Source organism: Leucoraja erinacea, chromosome 23, assembly GCF_028641065.1.
Source record: "Leucoraja erinacea ecotype New England chromosome 23, Leri_hhj_1, whole genome shotgun sequence".
NCBI classification, from domain to species: domain Eukaryota; kingdom Metazoa; phylum Chordata; class Chondrichthyes; order Rajiformes; family Rajidae; genus Leucoraja; species Leucoraja erinaceus.
In genome coordinates, this window is record NC_073399.1 from 9164074 (window position 1) to 9184426 (window position 20353).

Sequence of the window (20353 nt, forward strand, 5' to 3'; positions counted from 1 at the left end):
CCTCGGACTATCTTCAATCAGACTTCACTTTGCACTAAAGGTGATTCCCTGCATTGTGTATTTGTACACTGTGGACGGCTCGATTGTGATCATGTATTGTCTTTCCACTGACTGGTTAGCTCGCAACAAAAGCTTTTCACTGTACCTCGGTACACGTGACAGTAAACTAAACTAAACTCATCAAACAAAGGTGGCGTTGTGCGTGCGGATCTGGTCACCCTATTACAGGAAGCACGGTGGTTTTAGACAGGGTGCAGAAGTGGTTTACCCGAAAACGGCCCGGATCAGAGGGCATTAGCTACAGGGAGAGGTTGGATTGTTTTCTCTGGATCATCAGAGGCTAAGTGACATCCTAAGTCAGTACCCCGTTCCTGCTTTCTCCCTCATCTCCCTTGATTCCGTTAGCCCCAACAGCTCTATCTAACTCTTTCTTGAATACATCCGGTGAATTGGCCTCCACTGCCTTCTTTGGCAGAGAACTCCACAGATTCACAACTCTCTGGGTGAAAAAGTTTGTTCTCATCTCAGTTTTAAATGGCCTACCCCTTTATTCTGAGACTGTGGCCCCTGGTTCTGGACTCGCCCAACATCGGGAACATTTTTCCTGCATCTAGCCTGTCCAGTGAGTACAATCTAACTCTCATTGCTGTGATGTCGGGAACACAACTAACTCATGCACAGCAAGATCCCATTAACGGCACTGAAATAAATGGCGGGCTCACCTCTAGTGGGCGTGGGCTGGGGCGTGGGCTGGGGGAGGACCATTGACCAGGAGGCTGTAGAGAGGTCAAGGAGCAGCTGGGCTTGTATACTCTGGAGTTTAGAAGGATGAGAGGGCATCTCATTGAAACATATAAGGATGTTAAGGGTTTGGACACGCTAGAGGCAGGAAACATGTTCCCGATGTTGGGGGTGTCCAGAACCAGGGGCCACAGTTTAAGAATAAGGAGTAAGCCATTTAGCTCAGAGACGAGGAAACACTTTTTCTCACAGAGAGTTGTGAGTCTGTGGAGTTCTCTGCCTCAGCGGGACAGGCAGCATCTCTGGAGAGAAGGAATGGGTAACGTTGGTGGAGGCAGGTTCTCTGGATGCTTTCAAGAGAGAGCTGGATGGGGCTCTTAAAAATAGCAGAGTCAGGGGATATGGGGCGAAGGCAGGAACGGGGTATTGATTGGGGATGATCAGCCACGATCACATTGAATGGCGGTGCTGGCTCGAAGGGCCGAATGGCCTACTCCTGCACCTATTGTCTATTACTGTAATCTTCCTCGCTCTGGTCCCAGGGAACCCACTGCTCCGCTCACCTCCCACCCATCCCTGGCATCTCCCATCGCACAGCCTTCCCTCAACATTGGAGGGCTTGATATCAGATAGGCTGGTCTGTTCTCCTCCCTGGGATCTTGCTGTGCTTGAGTTAGTTGTGTTCCCGACATCACAGCAATGAGAGTTAGATTGTATTCACTGGACAGGCTAGATGCAGAAGGGATGGGTGATGTTTTAGGTCTGAAGAAGGGTCTCGACCCGAAACGTTACCCATTCCTTCTCTCCAGAGATGCTGCCTGTCCCGCTGAGTTACTCCAGCACTTTGTGACTATCTTCGGTATAAACCAGCATCTGCAGTTCCTTCCCACATATACCCACATGGATGTGCACATGGACACACACACGTACATACACACACATATACACGCACACGCGTACACAGGCGTACACACACACATGTATACACACGTAAACACACGCATACACACACAAATGTACACACACTAGCGTACACACACGTATACACACACAAGCGTACACACACGCGCGTACTTATACACACGTACACACACACGTACCCACATGCATGTACATGTACACACACACACGCGTACACTTATACACACACGTATACACGTGTACGCACGCACAGACAGACAGACAGACAGACAGACAGACAGAGAGTTTCAGCTAGACCACAGGCCAGCAGCTCGCAGCTTCATCGCAAGGAACAACACGTCTTCATTCTGGATAAGTTATAACGCTATAAAGGTATAATTTAATAGAGGAAACGTCTTAAGGGAGCAAAGTGAACAGAAAGGACAGAACATAAATCTGATTAAGTGGGTGGTATTTGAGTATTGAGTTCTTCAGATTAATGTGTGATTTGATTCTGGGAGACAGTCGCAGTCACCCGCACCCAGTGTAGTGTGTGTAGACTGGTCACCACCGGCGTACCTGCCCCACCCCCACCCCCCCTCACTCCTTGATTCCGTTAGCCCTAAGAGCTCTATCTAACTATCTCTTGAAAACACCCAGTGAATCGGCCTCCACTGCCTTCTGTGGCAGAGAACTCCACAGATTCACAACTCTCTGGGTGTTTTCAATGGCCTAAAGTCCTAAATGGCCTCCCCCTCATTCTTAAACTGTGACCCCTGTTCTGGACTCCCCGCCCCCCCCCCCCCCCCCCCCCAACAACATGGGGAACATGTTTCCAGCATTTAGCCTGTCCAATCCCTTAAGAATTGTATATGTTTCTATAAGATCCTCTCTCATCCTTCTAAATTCCAGTGAACACGAGACCAGCCGACCCACAGATTCATCGGCCTCTTGCTGTGGAAGAGCCTCGTCCATCGTCGAGGTTGGTGGTTTAACGCTAGATGCTGGCACACACTCGACAGCATCTGTGGCCTCGTGCGCCTGCACTCTCCACTGCAGAGGAGGCCAGAGGCTAAAGCCGGAATGATTCAGCCCCCCAGCTCCTTCGGAGAGAGAGCCACAGAGGCAGAAATAATGGCAATCATTCCGCCCGGAAGCACGCAAGCTGCTTTATTCACTTCACTCCTAACTGGAGATCGAGAGGAGGTGTACGGGGGTGGGGGGGGGGGGGGGGTTCAATAGGAACCCGAGGGGGAAACTTTTTTCCTGGCAAAGGGAGGTGGGTGAAGGGAACGAGCTGCCAGAGGAGGTAGTTCAGGCTGGGGCCCATCGCAACGTTCGCGAGGTTGATCCCTGGGATGGCGGGACTGTCATATGTGGAAAGATTGAAAAGACTAGGCTTGTATTCACTGGAGTTTAGAAGGATGAGGGGGAGATCTTATAGAGATATATAAAATTATAAAAGGACTTGGACATACTAGATGCAGGAAAAATGCTCCCAATGTTGGGGCAAGTCCAGAACCAGGGGCCACAGTCTTAGAATAAAGGGGAGGTCATTTAAGAATGAGGTGAGAAAAAACCTTTTCACCCAGAGAGTTGTGAATTTGTGGAATTCCCTGCCACAGAGGGCAGTGGAGGCCAAGTCACAGGATGGATTAAGAGGGAGTTAGATAGAGCTCTAGGGACTGGTGGAATCAAGGGATATGGAGAGAAGGCAGGCACGGGTTATTGATTGGGGACGATCAGCCATGATCATAATGAATGGCAGTGCTGGCTCGAAAGGCCGAATGGCCTCCTCCTGCACCTATTTTCTATGTTTCTATGTCTAAGGTTTGGGAAACATTTGGACAGGTACGTGGATAGGTACGGGTATGGGCCCACAATGCAGGCAGGTGGGACTGGGGTAGAAGGGACGTGGGCAAGTTGGGCCGAAGGGCCTGTTTTCTCTGACCTCCAAAGAATCCCAAGGGAAGTTTGGTACCTTGGACGCGCCTTAAAACAACACGCTATGATCATATTTAAGAAGGAACTGCAGATGCTGAAACAATCGAAGGTAGACAAAAATGCTGGAGAAACTCAGCGGGCGAGGCAGCATCTATGGAGCGAAGGAATAGGTGACGTTTCGGGTCGAGACCCTTCCGGGTCTCGACCCGAAACGGCACCTATTCCTTCGGGGTCTTGGCCCGAAACCTGCAGTTCAGCACAGTATTGGCCTACGTAGACAGTCACAATCTCCGACTCGCCAGGTGTACATGGAATAGGAAAAGGGTCTCCATCTGAACCGTCACCCATTCCCTTCTCTCCAGAGATGCTGCCAGTCCCGCTGAGTTACTCCGGCACTCTGTGTGTGCCAGTTTAATGGTCCACTGAGGCTGCGTGCAAGAGTCGCCAAGTTTTGGTGCCATTTCCGAGGTCGAGTCCCGGTCCGTGTGCTGAGTCTCCCGGAGCGGGGCCCGATTTAGGCGAGTCCCAGGCTGCAGCCGGGCCTCCATCTGTCGCCTCTGTCCAGCGATGCCTCGCCCCCCCTCTCCTCTCCTCGACCCCCCTCCAGCCCTCGTTCCCCAGGGAGGGGAGCATCCCACAGCCGACCTCGATCCTGAGACCCGACTGCTGTCTGTATGGAGTTTGTACGCTCTCACTGTGACCACGTGGGTTTTCTCCGGGTGCTCCGGTTTACTCCCACACTCCAAAGGCGTGCAGGTTTGTCGGTTAATTGGCTTCGATACAATTGTAAATTGTCCCTAGTGTGTGTGGGATAGTATTAGCGTGCGGGGATCGCTGGGCGGCACGGTCTCGGTGGGCCGAAGGGCCTGTTTCTCTAAACCAAACCGTCAAAAAGTAAACCTGCTGGAGACGCTGCTATTTTAACACTGTCTTTATTGCAAAATATATTTTTTAGTTTAGTTTAGATATTCCTATTTGATATTCGACACTGAATGTGCAGCTCATAAAGATTTTTGCAATGAATCAGTTTTGTGTTTAATCTTGATCTTGAGCTGGGAATGAAATGAGTCTGTGGTCTCAGGGTGAAAGCTGACGGAATGTGGGTTGAAGTGGCCACTGGCTGCCCGGCCCACTGTCCCCTCACCCCCCTCACTGGCACCCACCCAGCGCAGCGTAGGGCCCGTATCACCCTCTGCTCCCCACCCCCACCCTGGGGTGCCCTCATGGGGACCCACGGCCGACTGGGGCCCGGTCTCCATGGAGACGGTAAAACAAACGGCATTGGATCACTGGAGGATGAGGGAGGAGAGGGAGAGGGAGGGAGGGAGGGAGGGAGGGAGAGAGGGAGAGAGGGAGAGAGGAGAGAGAGAGAGAGGAGAGAGGGAGGGAGCTCCGAGGGAGAGAGGGAGAGAGGGAGAGAGGGGAGGGAGGGACACTAGGGAGAGAGAGGGAAGAGGGATGAGAGTGGAGGGAGGGAGGGGAGGGAGGGAGAGGAGGGAGGGAGGGAGGGGGGAGGGGGGGTTGTGACGGGGAGATCCTGACCTGTACCCACTAGGAGCGGCCCCATGGGAGGAGTCCCAGTTGGCCGGTGCCACTTAGTAATGAGGGGCCTGTGTGGTGTGTGTGTGTGGTCGGTCCGGTGGGGGACGTTGCTGCTCCCACTCCACTCCAGCCCCGGCAACACGTTCCCAGACAAACTCCGGACACCTAAGTAGTGTGAGCTGGGGGTCCCGAACACCAACAGGCGCCGGTCCCAATGGCGTCGTGGGGGAGGGGCCCTGGTTACTGAAGTGTACGGGGGGATGAGGGGGTCGGTCACAGTTTGTGGGGTCCTGAGGTCACGTTTGGTGTTGAGCCGCAGCACATAGTTTTTTTTGTAATGGGGGAGGGGGATGGAGGTCCCGGGGCTCTCAGCGCGAGGCGGGGGGGGGGAGTCTTTGGGGGGGATGCAGGGGGCCGTGAGGCCGCGGGCACACACCCAGCGATGCCCCTAGAAAGTGCGTTTGCGGAGGCTGCTCGAGGAAGACAAAGGTCGTATATGCCCCGCCCCACGAGGACATAAGTGTGGGGGAATCAGCTCATACTCAGCGGATGCCGGGCCGGAACAAAGGCCCTGTGGGGAGAGAGGAAGGGGGGTGTCCCCTCCCCCCGTTTTAGACCCCTCGCACATACCCCTCCTCCACATTTAACCCACACCACCCCTCCTCCCCCTCCCCACAACCCCCCCCTCCCACACCCCACCACTGGGTCCTCCTTTTTTTCCTCCCCACCCCTCCCCTTCCTACCCACCCCACCCTCCCCAACCTCTCCCCCCCCTCACCCCCTCCACACACCCGCCCCCCCATTTGTCACCCCTCCCCTCCCCCCACTTCCCCCCCCCCTCCCCACCCACCCCTCCCACCCATCCCCCCCATCCCACCCCTCCCCTCCATTCCCTCCCCCACAACCCCACCCCTCCCCCCACACCCCTCCCCACCCCCCCCCTCCCTGGCCCCACCCCGTTGTCCCCACCCCTGAGGACCCAATCCCCCCCCCCCCCACCACCCCCCTAGACCCCCTCCCCCCACCCCTCCCCCCCCTCCCCTCCACCCCACCATCCCAAGTGGTTCCAGCCCCGAACCCACCCCCTCCCCTCCCCTCAACACTCCCCTCCCCACCCCCCCGCCTCACCCCACCCCACTCCCCCACCCACACCCCCCTCCCCTCCACACCCCACCCCTCCAACCCTCCACACCCCCCCCCCACAACCTCACCCTAACCCACACCCCTCCCCTCCCATCTCCCCTCCACACACCCTCCCCCCCCACACCCGTTTGTCCCTCCACACCCTCACCCCATCCCCTCCAAACCCACACCACCCAACCCTCCCCCTCCACAATAACACCTCCCCCTCCACCATCACAGCCGGCACCAAACTTAGAGACCTCATACACACCCCCTAACGGACTCCCCCCCTCCACCCACCCACCAGAGGGGTTTCCAAATCATCCGTGCAGCCGACCCCTGACCCCCGAACGTGACCCCTGACTCTATCAGGTGTCTGTCTACTCACCTTGTAGAAGCCCAAGGGTCCCAGACGGGCCGTCTCCTGCAGGCAGTGCCACACTCCCTGTGGGGGGGAGAGAGAGTCACAAACTACACACACAGACACCCCTCCCCCCCACACATTTATACTTTGCTCCATGTTCCACACGGACTAGAGGGGCCGAAGGGCCTGCGCCCATGATGGTTCTGCCAAGACGGTAAATTTCACACGGAGGCGCAGCGGTAGAGTCGCTGCCTCACGGCGCCAGACACCCGGGTTCCATCCTGACCACGGGTGCTGTCTGCACGGAGTTTGCACGTTCTCCCCGTGACCTGCGTGGGTTTTTCTGGTTGCTCCGGTTTCCTCCCACACTCCAAATACGTTCAGGTTTGTACGTGAATTGGCTTTGGTAAAATTGCCCCAAGGGCGTAGAGAGTGGATGGGCCGAAGGGTCTGTTTCCGTGCTGTGTCTCTGAACTAAACTAAACATTGTTTCCATATAACCATATAACCATTACAGCACGGAAACAGGCCATCTCGACCCTTCTAGTCCGTGCCGAACACATAATCTCCCCTAGTCCCATACACCTGCGTTCAGACCATAACCCTCCATTCCTTTCCCGTCCATATAACTATCCAATTTATTTTTAAATGATAAAAACGAACACGCCTCCACCACCTTCACTGGCAGCTCATTCCACACAGCCACCACTCTCTGAGTAAAGAAGTTCCCCCTCATGTTACCCCTAAACTTCTGTCCCTTCATTCTCAAGTCATGTCCCCTTGTTTGAATCTTCCCTACTCTCAGTGGGAAAAGCTTGTCCACGTCAACTCTGTCTATCCCTCTCATCATTTTAAAGACCTCTATCAAGTCCCCCCTTAACCTTCTGCGCTCCAAAGAATAAAGCCCTAACTTGTTCAATCTTTCTCTGTAACTTAGTTGCTGAAACCCAGGCAACATTCTAGTAAATCTCCTCTGTACTCTCTCTATTTTGTTGACATCCTTCCTAAAATTAGGCGACCAAAATTGTACACCATACTCCAAAATTGGCCTCACCAATGCCTTGTACAATTTTAACATTTCATCCCAACTTCTATACTCAATGCTCTGATTTATAAAGGCCAGCACACCAAAAGCTTTCTTTACCACCCTTTCTACACGAGATTCCACTTTCAGGGAACTGTGCACAGTTATTCCCAGATCCCTCTGTTCACCTGCATTCTTCAATTCCCTACCATTTACCATGTACATCCTATTTTGATTTGTCCTGCCAAGATGTAGCACCTCACACTTATCAGCATTAAACTCCATCTGCCATCTTTCAGCCCACTCTTCCAACTGGCATAAATCTCACTTTAGACTTTGAAAATCTACTTCATTATCCACAACCCCACCTATCTTAGTATCATCTGCATACTTACTAATCCAATTTACCACACCATCATCCAGATCATTGACGTACATGACAAACAACAGTTGACCCAACACAGATCCCTGTGGCACCCCACTAGTCACTGGCCTCCAACCTGACAAACAACCATCCACCATTACTCTCTGGCATCTCCCATTCAGCCACTGTTGAATCCATCTTGCTACTCCTCCATTAATCCCCAACCTTCCATGAGGAACCTTGTCAAAGGCCTTACTGAAGTCCATATACACAATATCCACTGCTTTATCCTCATCAATTTCCCGAGTAACCTCTTCAAAAAATTCAAGAAGATTAGTCAAACATGACCTTCCAGGCACAAATCCATGTTGACTTTTCCTAATCAGACCCTGTTTATCCAGATGCTTATATACATTATCTCTAAGTATCCTTTCCATTAATTTGCCCACCACTGACGTCAAACTAACAGGTCTATAATTGCTAGGTTTACTCTTAGACCCCTTGGAATGGAACAACATGCGCAGTACGCCAATCCTCCGGTACTATTCCCGTTTCTAATGACACTTGAAATATTTTTGCCATAGCCCCTGCTATTTCTACACTAACATCCCTCAATGTCCTTGAAACACGAGCCCCAACCCCCTCCCCACAGACACTGACCGACGGGGGGGTGAGTAGACGGTCTCCTTACCCGATACTCCCCCTTGGAGCTCATCAGCCGGGTCTTGAGAACATCGAGTGGTTGGCAGAGGAAGGTGGCACAACCTCCCTGGTAGAGAGAGAGAGAGACGGGGTCAGGGGAGGGTACAAGGTGGATAGAGAGGGGGGGGAGAGAGAGAGGGGGGGAGGGCGAGAGAGAGACAGACAGAGAGAGAGAGTGGGAGAGGGGGAGAGAGAGGGGGGAGAGAGAGGGGGGGAGAGAGAGGGGGGGAGAGAGGGGAGGGAGAGGGAGAGAGTGGGGGAGAGAGAGGGGGGGGGGGGGGGAGAGAGAGGGGGGGGGGGGGAGGAGGGGGGGGGGGGGGGGGGGGGGGGAGAGGGGGGGGGGAGAGGGGGGGGGAGAGAGGGGGGAGGGGGGGGGGGGGGGAGAGAGAGGGGGGGAGAGGGGGGGGGAGAGAGAGGGGGTGAGAGAGAGAGGGGGAGAGAGAGAGAGAGGGGGGAGAGAGAGGGGGAGAGAGAGAGGGAGAGAGAGGGGGAGAGAGAGGGGGAGAGAGGAGAGAGAGAGGGTGAGAGAGAGGGAGAGAGGGGGGGGGGAGAGGAGGGGGAGAGAGAGGGGAGGGGGGGAGAGAGGGGGGGGGGGAGAGAGAGGGGAGAGAGAGGGGGAGAGAGAGGAGAGAGAGGGGGGGAGGGGGAGAGGGGGAGAGGAGGGGGGGAGAGAGGGGGGGGGGGAGAGTGGTGGAGACTCACGGCGATGAAGCTGGAGAGGAAGTGTGTGATGATGTTGTCGTTCAGGAAGCGGTGCTGAGCACGAGCTGCTTTGCCTGGTCATAGCAGGACAACTGTGGGGGGGGAAGAGAGAGGGGGGGGGGGTCAGTAACACCCCCGCACTCACCCTGACCCCCCCGACCCCCACACGCCCCCCCCCCACCCTGTGCCAGGCCTTCACCCCCTCCTCACTACACCCCCCCCCCCCCCCACCGCCAGTCCCTCTCCCTCCCCTCCCCCCCCCCCCCCCCCCCCCCGATCCTACCTGCCCGATGGTGACGAGTGCCCCCCGACTCGATGCCATTGATGCCCCCGAGAACATCTTCCTCACTCCCTCTGGGGGGGGGGGACGACACATAGATTAGTGACGCTCCCAGTGACCCCCTTCCCTCCATAAGATCAGTCCCCCCCCCCCCCCCCCATCCCAAGCAGGGGAGAGAGAGACCATCCAGGGGGAGTTCATAAGTGAAAGGAGCAGAATTAGGCCATTCGGCCCATCAAGTCTATCCCAGAGCTGCTGCTTCACACCAGCCGGTCCCATGGAGCGTGTCTGCCACCCAGTGGTGTCCGATGTCACTGCAGTCTCATTCAGCAGCGGCTCACACCTGCCCCCCCGTGGTCTCTACTGCAACCGCAGCATCGCCACTGGCCATGGCTCACTCCTGCCTCCCAGTGGTGGCCAGCCTCACTGCAGCCGCAGCCTCCAGCAGTGGCTCACTCCTGCCGCCCAGTGGTCTCCAGCCTTATTGCAGCTTCAGCCAGAGATGGCTCACTCCTGCCCCCCAGTGGTGACCAGCCTCACTGCAGCCGCAGCCTCCAGCAGTGTCACTCCTGCCCCCCAGTGGTGAGCAGCCTCACTGCAGCCACAGCCTCCAGCAGCGTCTCGCTCCTGCCTCCCTGTGGTTTCTTGTGTTACTGCAGCCTCAGCCACTGGCTATAGCTCACACCTGCCTCCCAGAGGTGTCCGGTGTAACTGCAGCCACTGGGGGTGGCCCAAGGGTGGGGACCCTTCCTCAGTCCTGTCCCTGCCCCCCACGGTCACCCAGCAATGCTCACCCGGACACAGAGAGGGAACAGGGTCCCCACCCCACACCCCTCAGCCTCACCCCGCTGACCCCCGGAGAGAGGGGGGGGGAGATTAACTCAGCACGGTGGCGCAACGGTAGAGTTGCTGCCTCACAGCGCCAGGTACCCGGGTTCGATTCTGACTATGGGTGCTGTCTGTGCGGAGTTTGCACGTTCTTCCTGTGACCTGCGTGGGTTTTCTCCGGGTGCTCCGGTTTCCTCCCACACTCCAAAGACGTGCGGGTTTGCAGGTTAATTGGCTTTGGTATAAAGTGTCCCTAGTGTGTGTAGGATAGTGTTAATGTGCAGGGATCTCTGGCCGGTGCGGACTCGGTGGGCCCGGGGGCTGCATCGCGGCTGTATCTCTGTATTTGTGACTCACCTTCCCTGAAAACTCGGTAAATCCCGTCCAATGCGTGCTTGTAGCTGTCGGTGAGAGGGGGAGATGTGAGAGGAGGTGAGGGGGGGAGATGAGGGAGATGGGGGAGAGACACATGCAGACCCTGCCATAGACTCCTGTGCCCTCCCGCTTCATCACCCCCCCCCCAAACACCCCTCTGTCCCCCTCAGCAGGGGAGTGGAGCGAAGGGACGGCCATTCCATCGGGCGGGCGAGGGATAGCACGGGCTGGATGGAACGAATGGCGGAGACACTCACTTCCGGCGCAGCTCTGGCGGCAACTTCACGTCGTTCTGCATCCTGGGGGGCAAAGGGTAGAGGTCAAAGGGAACCGCATGGATGGGGGGGGTCACGAAGCGAGTGGGGGGGGGGGAACGGAGGGGGGGGGGTTGGGGAAGCTGAAGGGGGGGGGGAGAGGCTGGAGGCAGGGGGGGAGGGGTGGGTGGGATGGGGCAGGAGAGTGGGGGGGGAGGGGGGGGAAGACAGGGGGGGGAGGGGGGGGGGGGGGGGGGGAGACTGAACCTGACGTTGACCATGTCGGCCGGCGTACCCACAAAACCCCCCGGTGAACCCTGCGGGCAGGCAGAGACACAGCCGTTACCACGGTGACCAGGAAACCCCCCCCCCCCAGTCACCAAAGCACGAAGGGGGGGGGGGGGGGGGGGGGAGGAGAAAGGGGGAGAATTCATGGAGGGAGACAGACACACAGTGGGGGGGGGGGGGGGGGAACGACGGACGGACAGGAGTGGGGGGGGGGGGGGGGGGGGAACGGAAGACCAGACAGGTGGGTGGGGGGGACGGAGGGGGTGAGGGAGGGAGGGGAGGGACCCCCACTCCCAAACGCCGCCAGCAGAACCCTTCTGGTAGAAGGGGAGTTCTCGGGGGGGCAGTTGGTGTCGCCCGCGATGTGGTCCCTCACCGTCTCGTAGATGGCGAAGCGAGTCAGTGAGTAGGTCATCTGTGGGGGGGGGGGAGGGGAGTTACCGCGGTTACACCCCTCATCCCAGACACCCCCCTCCTTCCGACCACCCCGGGAACCCACAGCACCTCCCCCTCAACTCTCCTCCCTGCTCCATCACAGACCCCCCCCCCCCCCCCCCCCACCTCATACCCCCTCTCCAACCTTCCACAGACCCCTCCACCCCCCCTCCCGCCCCCCCCCCCTCGCCCCGCCTCCCCCACCCCCCCCCCCCCCCCCCCCCTACCTGTCTGCAGAGTGAGGCGCTGAGACCATTGTAGAGGGCGAGGATTCCATCGTTGCGGACCACCTGCAGGGCCATCCGGTCATGCCCCTCCGCACCTCCTGCTGAGTCTGCAGGTGAACCTGTGGGGGGGGGGAACAAGGGGGGGGGGGGGTCAGAGCACAAGCACAATCCCATGGCCAGAGGGGCTGTCGGGGGGGGGGGGAGGGGGAACCACCCCCAGGACAGTGAAGCAGTGTATAGTTGCCTCACAGCTGCTGCCAGAGACCCCGGGTTTCATCCCGACTACAGGTGCTGTCTGTACGGAGTTTGCACGTTCTCCCGGTGACCTGCGTGGGGTTTTCTCCCGCACTCCGTAGACGTGCAGGTTTGTAGGTTAATTGACTTCAGTAAAATTGTAAATTGTCCCTAGTGTGTGTACGATAGCGTTTGTGTGTGTGGTGATCGCTGGACGGCACGGACTCGATGGGCTGAAGGGCCTGTTTTCATGCTGTATCACTAAACTAATTTAATAAAAGTCAAAAGTATTTTAAATGTTGTTAAAGTCCCTACGTCAACTACCTCCTCTGGCAGCTGGTTCCATGTACCCACCACCCTCTGCTTTAATCACGTGTTGTCTTTCCACTGACTGGATAGCAGCAGCAACAACAAAAGCTTTTCACTGAACCTCAGTACACGTGACATTAAGTAAACTCATCTCTATAAACAAGTTGCCCCTGGTGTTCCTATTAAATCTTTCCCCCGCCTATCACCTGAATCCTGTGCCGCCTGTTTATGGCTCCCCCATGAATTAATGCCACACATCTTGGAGCAGAATTAGGCCATTCGGCCCATCAAGTCTACTCCGCCATTCAATCATGGTTGATCTATCTCTCCCTCCTAACCCCATTCTCCTGCCTTCTCCCCATGCACTCTGACATCTGCACTAATTAAGAATCTATATATCTCTGCCTCGAAAATATCTACTGACTTGGCCTCCACAGCCTTCCGTGACAAAGAATTCCACAGATTCACCACCCTCTGACTAAAGACATTCCTCATCTCCTTCCTAAAATAACGTTCTTTAACTCAGAGGCTGTGCCCTCTGGTCCTAGACTCTCCCACTAGTGGACACATCCTCTCCACATCCACTCTATCCAGGCCTTTCACTACTTGGTACGTTTCAAGTCTGTGCGTTTGCTGTGTGCTGACTGGAACAATGAGGCATTGTACTGATCGCAGGGAGTCCTCGTTTACAGGCAGGCCGTGTCTGCGCTGCCCCAACTATCTGCCGATCTCTCCCTGTGTGTTTACACCACTTTACCCACGGGGCTGCGAGCCAATAGCTGGAACGCTGCCCAATGGGCCGGTCTAGGCCGCATTTAAAGCGGCAATCTCCAACACCGCTTGCCCTTAAGTGGCGATCCTGTGTTAGTGCATCACGAGCTGCCAGACAATATCCCGCTCACTATTCACCCCCCCCCCCCCCCCCCCCCAGTCCTCAGCAACAGATTCTATGCGGCACGGCGGCGCAGCGCTAGAGTTGCTGCCTCAAGGCGCCAGGCGGTTCGATCCTGACAGCGGTTTGTACGGAGTTTGCACGTTCTCCCCGTGACCTGCGTGGGATTTCTCCGGGTGCTCCGGTTTCCTCCCGCACTCCAAAGGCGCGTGGGTTTGTAGGTTGATTGGCTTCGGTAAGTTGTAAAATTGTCCCTGGTGTGTGTAGGATAGTGAGTGGAGTAACGATCGCTGGTCGGCCTGGACTCGGTGGGCTGGGAGGGCCCGTTCAGACGCTGTATCTCTGAAGGCGAATGGAAAAGTCTTTCCGCTGACTGGTTAGCACGCAACAACAAAATCTTTTCACTGTTCCTAGGTACACGTGACAATAAACTAAACTCATATAAAGGAGGAAGCTAGAACTGCTCCTCGAGACCAGTGCGGCCTGCCCTGTTTCCACAGCTGCACCAAACCTGCACTAAAAGGGAAGTCAGATTAGCGGGATAACTCACGGCACAGTGGTTTGCAACTTCATGTACAGCTTAATTTAGATTAGAGTTACAGCGCGGAAACAGGCTCTTCGGCCCGAGTCCGCGCCGACTGGCGATCACTGTACACTAACACTTTCCTACACACACTAGCGACAACTTACAGAAGGCAATTAACCTACAAACCTGCACGTCTTTGGAGTGTGGGAGGAAACCGGAGCACCCGGAGAAAACCCACGTGGTCGCAGGGAGAATGAGGGGGGGGACCTCATTGAAACTTACAGAATAATGAATGGCATAGTGGATGTGGAGAGGATGTTTCCACTGGTGGGAGAATCTAGGACCCGAGGTCACAGCCTCAGAATTAAAGGGCGCTCTTGTAGAAAGGAGGTGAGAAGGAACTTCCTTAGTCAGAGGGTAGTTAATGTGTGGAACTCATTGCCACAGAGGGCCGTGGAGGCCAAGTCAGTGGATATTTTTAAGGCAGAGATAGACAAATTCTTGATTAGAACGGGTGTGAAGGGTTATGGGGAGAAGGCAGGAAAATGGGATTAGGAGGCAGAGATCAGCCATGAGTGAATGACGGAGTGGATTCGATGGGCCGAATGGCCTAATTCTACTCCTATAACGTGAACTTGTGATACATGTGAGGACAACTAACCTTAAACTAAATGAAGGCTAACTAAACTAAAACGCCAAAATAAAACATTTGTAGTTGGGCAAGTAACCGGTGGAAGGCTCTGACTGGGGCAGTAGAATGACAACAGACAATAGTTGCAGCAGTAGGCCATTCGGCCCGAGCCAGCAGCGACATTCAATGTGATCTTGGCAGATCATCCACAATCAGTACCCCATTCCTGCCTTCTCCCCATTTCCCCATGACTCTGCTATATTTAACTCTCTCTTGAAAGCATCCAGAGAAACCGGCTCCATCGCCTCTGAGGGAGAGAATTCCACAGGATCACCACTTCTCTGTGAGAAAAATGTTTCCTCATCCTGTGTCTAAATGGCTTACTCCTATCTTAAACTGTGACCCTGGTTCGGACTTCCCCAAACATCGCAGGGAGGGAACATGGTTTCCTGCCTCTAGTGTGTCCCAAGCCCTTAACAATCTTATATGTTCAATAAAATATCATCTCAAATCTTCTTCTAAACTCCAGAGTGTACAAGCCCAGCCGCTACCGTTCTCTTAGCACATGGGGGACAGTACGCCATCCAGGGACATTAACCTTTGTAAACCTACGCTGGCACTCCCCACACACACTAGCAAAGAATGTCCTTCCTCAAATAGGGGACCAAACCCTGCCACCCATACTTCACGGCTGTGGCTCTCCTAGGGCCCTGTACATCTGGAGAGGACCTCTTTGCTCCTATATTGGACGATTCCTCTGTGTACATAAGGGGGCCCTTTCAGGCTCATCACTGCTTAAGCTGCTATCGTCACTGCCTTGCTTTGTACCTTAATGATGAACCACCTCTTTTGTCATCTAATTGATGAAAAAAGGCACAACGTGCGTTTAAGTGGAGTGTAAGCGGCTCACCACACTTCCAATCGCGCTAGACGGATTTGGTTTGGATAGGGAAACCAGGTCCGCGGCAGACCCCCCCCCCTTTTTTTGGGTAGGTCTGTGGCGTTTGGTGGTGCGGCCCCGGGCAACATTCGCCCGTCCAGAGACCGGGTGGAGCCGTTGTTGAAAAACGCCGCCCCGTTATTTCTGGCCGGCTAATGGCAATAACTTGCTGGAGCACGACTGTTGGTGGGACCCATTCCGCTTCCCGGCAATGCCCGTTGGGCCAAACGGCCGGCCCCCCATCTCCGTTATGCCAAGCAAGGAGCTCGCAACCACAATGCCCTCTACGCTATGGCTGTACACAATTAACCCAGCTGCAGGTTTACCGTTAGTTAGACATCGCGTCCCAGCCCCAAGGAAGCCCATAACTGCGTCTCTTCCCCATCCCCAAAAAAGCCCACATCACCACACTCTTAGCCGATCAACTTTCCCCCGACCCCCTAGCCAGCGCTCCCGACCTGATTGTTTGCCTCGTGATCTAGGCGAGTTGTTGGTAGCGTCTAGCTGACAGAAGGCCTCAAGAACTCAAGGAAAGGACCGGCCTTTAGCCCAGGAGAGAGACAGGGAATCTCTTCGAGTCAGAGGTGGGTGAATCTGTGGATTTCATCGCCACAGACCCACAGGTGCGCCGGCACAAGTCTTTGATGGTTACTTTTAAGGCAGCGGAGATCGCAGATGATTCTGGAGGTCGACCGGGTATGCGAGGTGCGGGGGGAAAAGGCCCAGGAGGAATATGATGGTGACTTGAGCAGGGAAAGGTAGATCAAGCATCAAAATATCATCGAGCAACTGGGAGCCTGGCATTGCAATGGGGACAGGCGCTCATGGAGGGGAAATCACACTGCCGGATCCGGAGCTGCACGTCAAGGCGAGACATGGAAACCTCGGGTACTCCAGGGTGTCGCACCCCGCAGCCCCCCACCCCACCGACACGCCGCACAACAAGATCCCGTACACGCCACCCAGAGAGAGGAGAGAGAGGGAAGCCACCCCCCGGGGCCGACGCCCCTAGCCCATCAACATACAAAGCCCAGTACACCTCGCACCGAGCCCAACGGTGTGTGGCCTCGACTGGCCCAATTCAGACACCAAACTCCTCCGCAGACCACTCCAGCCCACCGTGACCATACCCATATGGGCGCAGGAGAGGACCACACACCGTCTCATGACTCGTAGCGAAGGGATGCCCCGGATGATGATCAGGACTCAGCCATGAATTTTGAATGGTAGCAGCCCAGAACGCACATGGGGCTATACTGCTCACTACCCACTCGTCCTAACAAAGCAAACGTTGTAGCCTCTTCACAAAATCTCTCCGTGCCTTGGCCGTTATACACAATACCGAGTTCGGCATATTTCCCAACCAGTTTACTCCGCCTACCCGATCCGCCTCCGTCTAGTGATTTACGCACCGATGAGGGGGGATCTTATGTGTATGGGGAAAACTCTGATGTACTTTGTATTAAGGGGCCTTTGGACCTTTAGGCGACGCATGGGACGGAAGATTGTTCTTACCGATGTTGGGGGAAGTCCAGAAAACAAGGGGTCACAGTTTACAGGATAAAGGGGAAATTCGTTTAGGACCGAGGATGAGGAAAAACAACATTTTCTTCACAGCAGTGGTGACTCTCTGGCCTCTATCTGCAACCAGAAGGTTAGTCGAGGCTTGTTCTCTTCCGGCTATGATGTAGAGGGAGTTAAGATGTCCGACCCCTTTGGCTTGAAGAGTGGATGGAGAAGGTCTCCGTACCCCTGGGACCGGAGACTACAAGAGATAGAAGGCTCTTGCCGCAAGACCGCCATTGCGATGAATCCTTTTGCTGGTGTGCCCGACGTTATGAAATGCGCTCACTGGGCTCTCTGAAAAATGGCCGCATCACACCACGAACTGCGCCAACCTCAAACCCAGGTAACCTTATTCTAAGTTCACCGGACCTCTGAGTGAGTTTGCACGCTCCTCGCCGCCCTTGTATCGCAAGGATGGTCGTCACAAGGGGTCGTAGTATGGGTCTGTAGAGGTCGTTCCCATGATGCCAATCGCTACTCGGTATCCGTGGAATAAAGTGGTCGGGGCGTTTCTTCGAGCACAGAGGATGCCCACCAAATGTCACACTCCCGCTGTAGTCAAAAAGGTGTGTCCTTCGTAGGTTACGCTAACGTTGACACCCCAAGTGGGGGACAGGCCTTAGACCTTCCCTTTGTCTCTGCCAAGAGTCCCCCTCGACATGACGGAACATTCCTATCTGCGGCACTGCATCCCATCTGCTACCCACCGCCTCACCTCCTCGGACCCCTACTCAGACTTGTTCCAGATGACGCTCTCCCACCCTCTCGCCTTCAAGGCCAATGACCCATCTTGGTCACCCCCCCCTTTCTCCTCCACCCCTTTCCAGGTTACGCCACTTCGACCTCTGCTTGGGTTCAGCATCAATCCATCAAGACTGCACTCACCACCCCGTCCACCCACCCCAAGTCTGGCCCTTTTTCCAACTCTCTTCTTTCTTCTGAGCCGGAGTATGTGTTAGGACCTAGACTAGGATTGTTTAGCAGCTTGTCTTGCTCAATAAATGAGAGGAAACACAAATCTTAAATAATTCAATAACCGGAATGTCTCTGTGAGTAGAGGGGACGGGTGGGGCGAGGACTAGGATCCTCAGGATTCTCTTTGCCCGCCCTGTGTGGGTTTCTTGGAGCATGCACCTTTTGGGCTCTTACCGGCAGGATTCCTCCCTTTAGATTTAAGAGGTACAGCGTGGAAAACAATGCCTTGTTCCCCATCGAGTCAGGAAAAAGGGGTACCTGCATTGTGGATGATTCAGCTTGTTTGATTCAACACCTGACCCTCCCCCCCGGGTGTGGGCTCGAAGGGCAGATTTGGCCTAACCTTACGGACACCTATGTTATAGAGTCCGTCGCCGCCCCATTTTTTAAAGCGATTCTATCCCCCTTTACGCTAAACACTATTTTCTCCCAGTCCCCCCCCCTTAACCCTTAGCCTACTCTTCTCATTAAATCCTACGTCTCTCTTTGCTCTCTCTCATCTCTGACCCTCTCTACCCCCTTCCAGACTAAAAAACTCGCTCCCTACAGAGTCTCTCAGGTCCCGAAGGTGGGAGGAACGTACCTCTCCGACCAGACGACATGGTCAGGATCGAACTGGGGTGGCTTGCGATTTGTGCAGGGCAGACAACTATGCACCGCTGCTGCCAACCGTGCTGTCTATTCCAACTGTCTTCGATTTCATCGAGGAAATCGGTGTGGGAACATAGGTTCCCGGGCGGTGGGTTAGGGGGCGAGAGCTGTGGAGATTTTGACTATTTTACTGTTCTTTTTACAATCCATGTTCTCGGGGGTATCTATATCTAAATTGTATTAGTTATTTATGTTATGACATTGGATGGAAGCTGCATACCAAATCTCATTGCACTTATGTGCAATGACAATAAAATATATTATTATTATTATTATTAGATAAGACACAAAAAGCTGGAGTAACTCCGCGGGACAGGCAGCACCACTGGAGAGAAGGAATGGGTGACGTTTCGGTTCTTCAGACCGTTCTGTGCCTTCAGACAGGTACATGATAGGGCAGGTTTATAGGGAGATGTGCCGTATGTGGACAGGTGGGAGTAGCTTAGATGTTGGTCGGTGTGGGCAAGTTGGGCCAGAGGGCCTGTTTCCATGCTGTCCCTGTCACATGCAGAGAAGCACTGCCAAGGCCCAGAGCAGGATAGAGGAGAGAGGGAGAGGGGGATAGAGGCAGAGGGGGGAGAGAGAGGGGGATAGAGAGGGGGGGGAGGAGTAGAGAGGGAGTGGGGGATAGAGGCAGAGGGAGGAGGAGAGAGAGGGGGGGGGGGATAGAGGGAGGGAGGAGAGAGGGGTGGAGAGAGGAGAGAGAGAGGGGGGAGAGGGGGGGAGAGAGGGAGAAGAGGGGAGAGAGAGGAGGAGAGGGAAGGAGAAGGAGGAGAGGGGAGAGAAGGGAGATAGAGGGGGGAGGAGAGAGGGAGGGGGGGCTGGAGAGAGGGAGGGGGGGAGGAGAGAAAGAGGTGGAGGAGAGAGGGGAGGAAGGAGGGGAAGGGAGGGAGGAGAGAGGGGCTAGAGAGAGAGGGAGGGGAGGGGAGGTCTCTCACCTTGAGCAGGTCCAGTGGGTGAGTACAACACGCCGCCCCGCACGATGCCAAGCCGCCGAAATACCAGCGGGAGACGCGTTTCTCCGCCATTGTCGCCGCCGCCGTCTAGACCAGCGGCCGCGGGACAGACACAGACACAGACACAGAGACCGGGGTGGGTGGGGTGGGGGAGACCCTGGGGCAGCGCTGTCTGTCTGTGTAGCCCGGGCTCAGCTGTTACAGTCGCTGTAACAATCTCTGGGGGGGGGGGGGCGGGGGGGGACTTTGTATCCAAATCGATGCTCCTCCCCCTCCTCCACCCCCGCCCCGCCCCTTCCTCCTCCCTCTCCTTCCTCACTCCCTTCCCAACACATCCCCTTCCCTGCACTCTCCTCTCCATCTCTCCCTCCTCTCTATCTCTCTCCCCCTCCTCTATCCCACTCTATCGCAGCCACACATGTGTAGCAGCAGCAGCCTGTCGTTGCATTGTCTCCATTGCATTGCAAGATCTCGACCCCCATTCCTTCTCCACAGAGATGCTGCTGCTGCCACCTGTCCCGCTGAGTCACTCCAGCATGTTGTGCCGTGTCTTCAGTTTAAAAACCAGCGTCTGCAGTTCC

General features: G+C 55.6%; 1 protein-coding gene across 1 annotated transcript in view; it reads right to left on the bottom strand.

Moving 5' to 3' along the window:
* LOC129708234 (mitochondrial dicarboxylate carrier-like) overlaps positions 1-19999 on the bottom strand; it is a 23240-nt gene extending 3241 nt beyond the window's left edge. The window contains 13 exon segments of the mRNA XM_055653868.1: positions 6554-6694; positions 8693-8770; positions 9406-9455; positions 9458-9497; positions 9689-9759; positions 10871-10914; positions 11146-11187; positions 11410-11459; positions 11730-11762; positions 11765-11845; positions 12093-12166; positions 12169-12211; positions 19755-19999. Of these exon segments, the coding sequence (XP_055509843.1) occupies positions 6554-6694; positions 8693-8770; positions 9406-9455; positions 9458-9497; positions 9689-9759; positions 10871-10914; positions 11146-11187; positions 11410-11459; positions 11730-11762; positions 11765-11845; positions 12093-12166; positions 12169-12211; positions 19755-19844 (837 nt within the window). The 5' untranslated portion in view covers positions 19845-19999.
* Between the last annotated feature and the right edge of the window lie 354 nt (positions 20000-20353).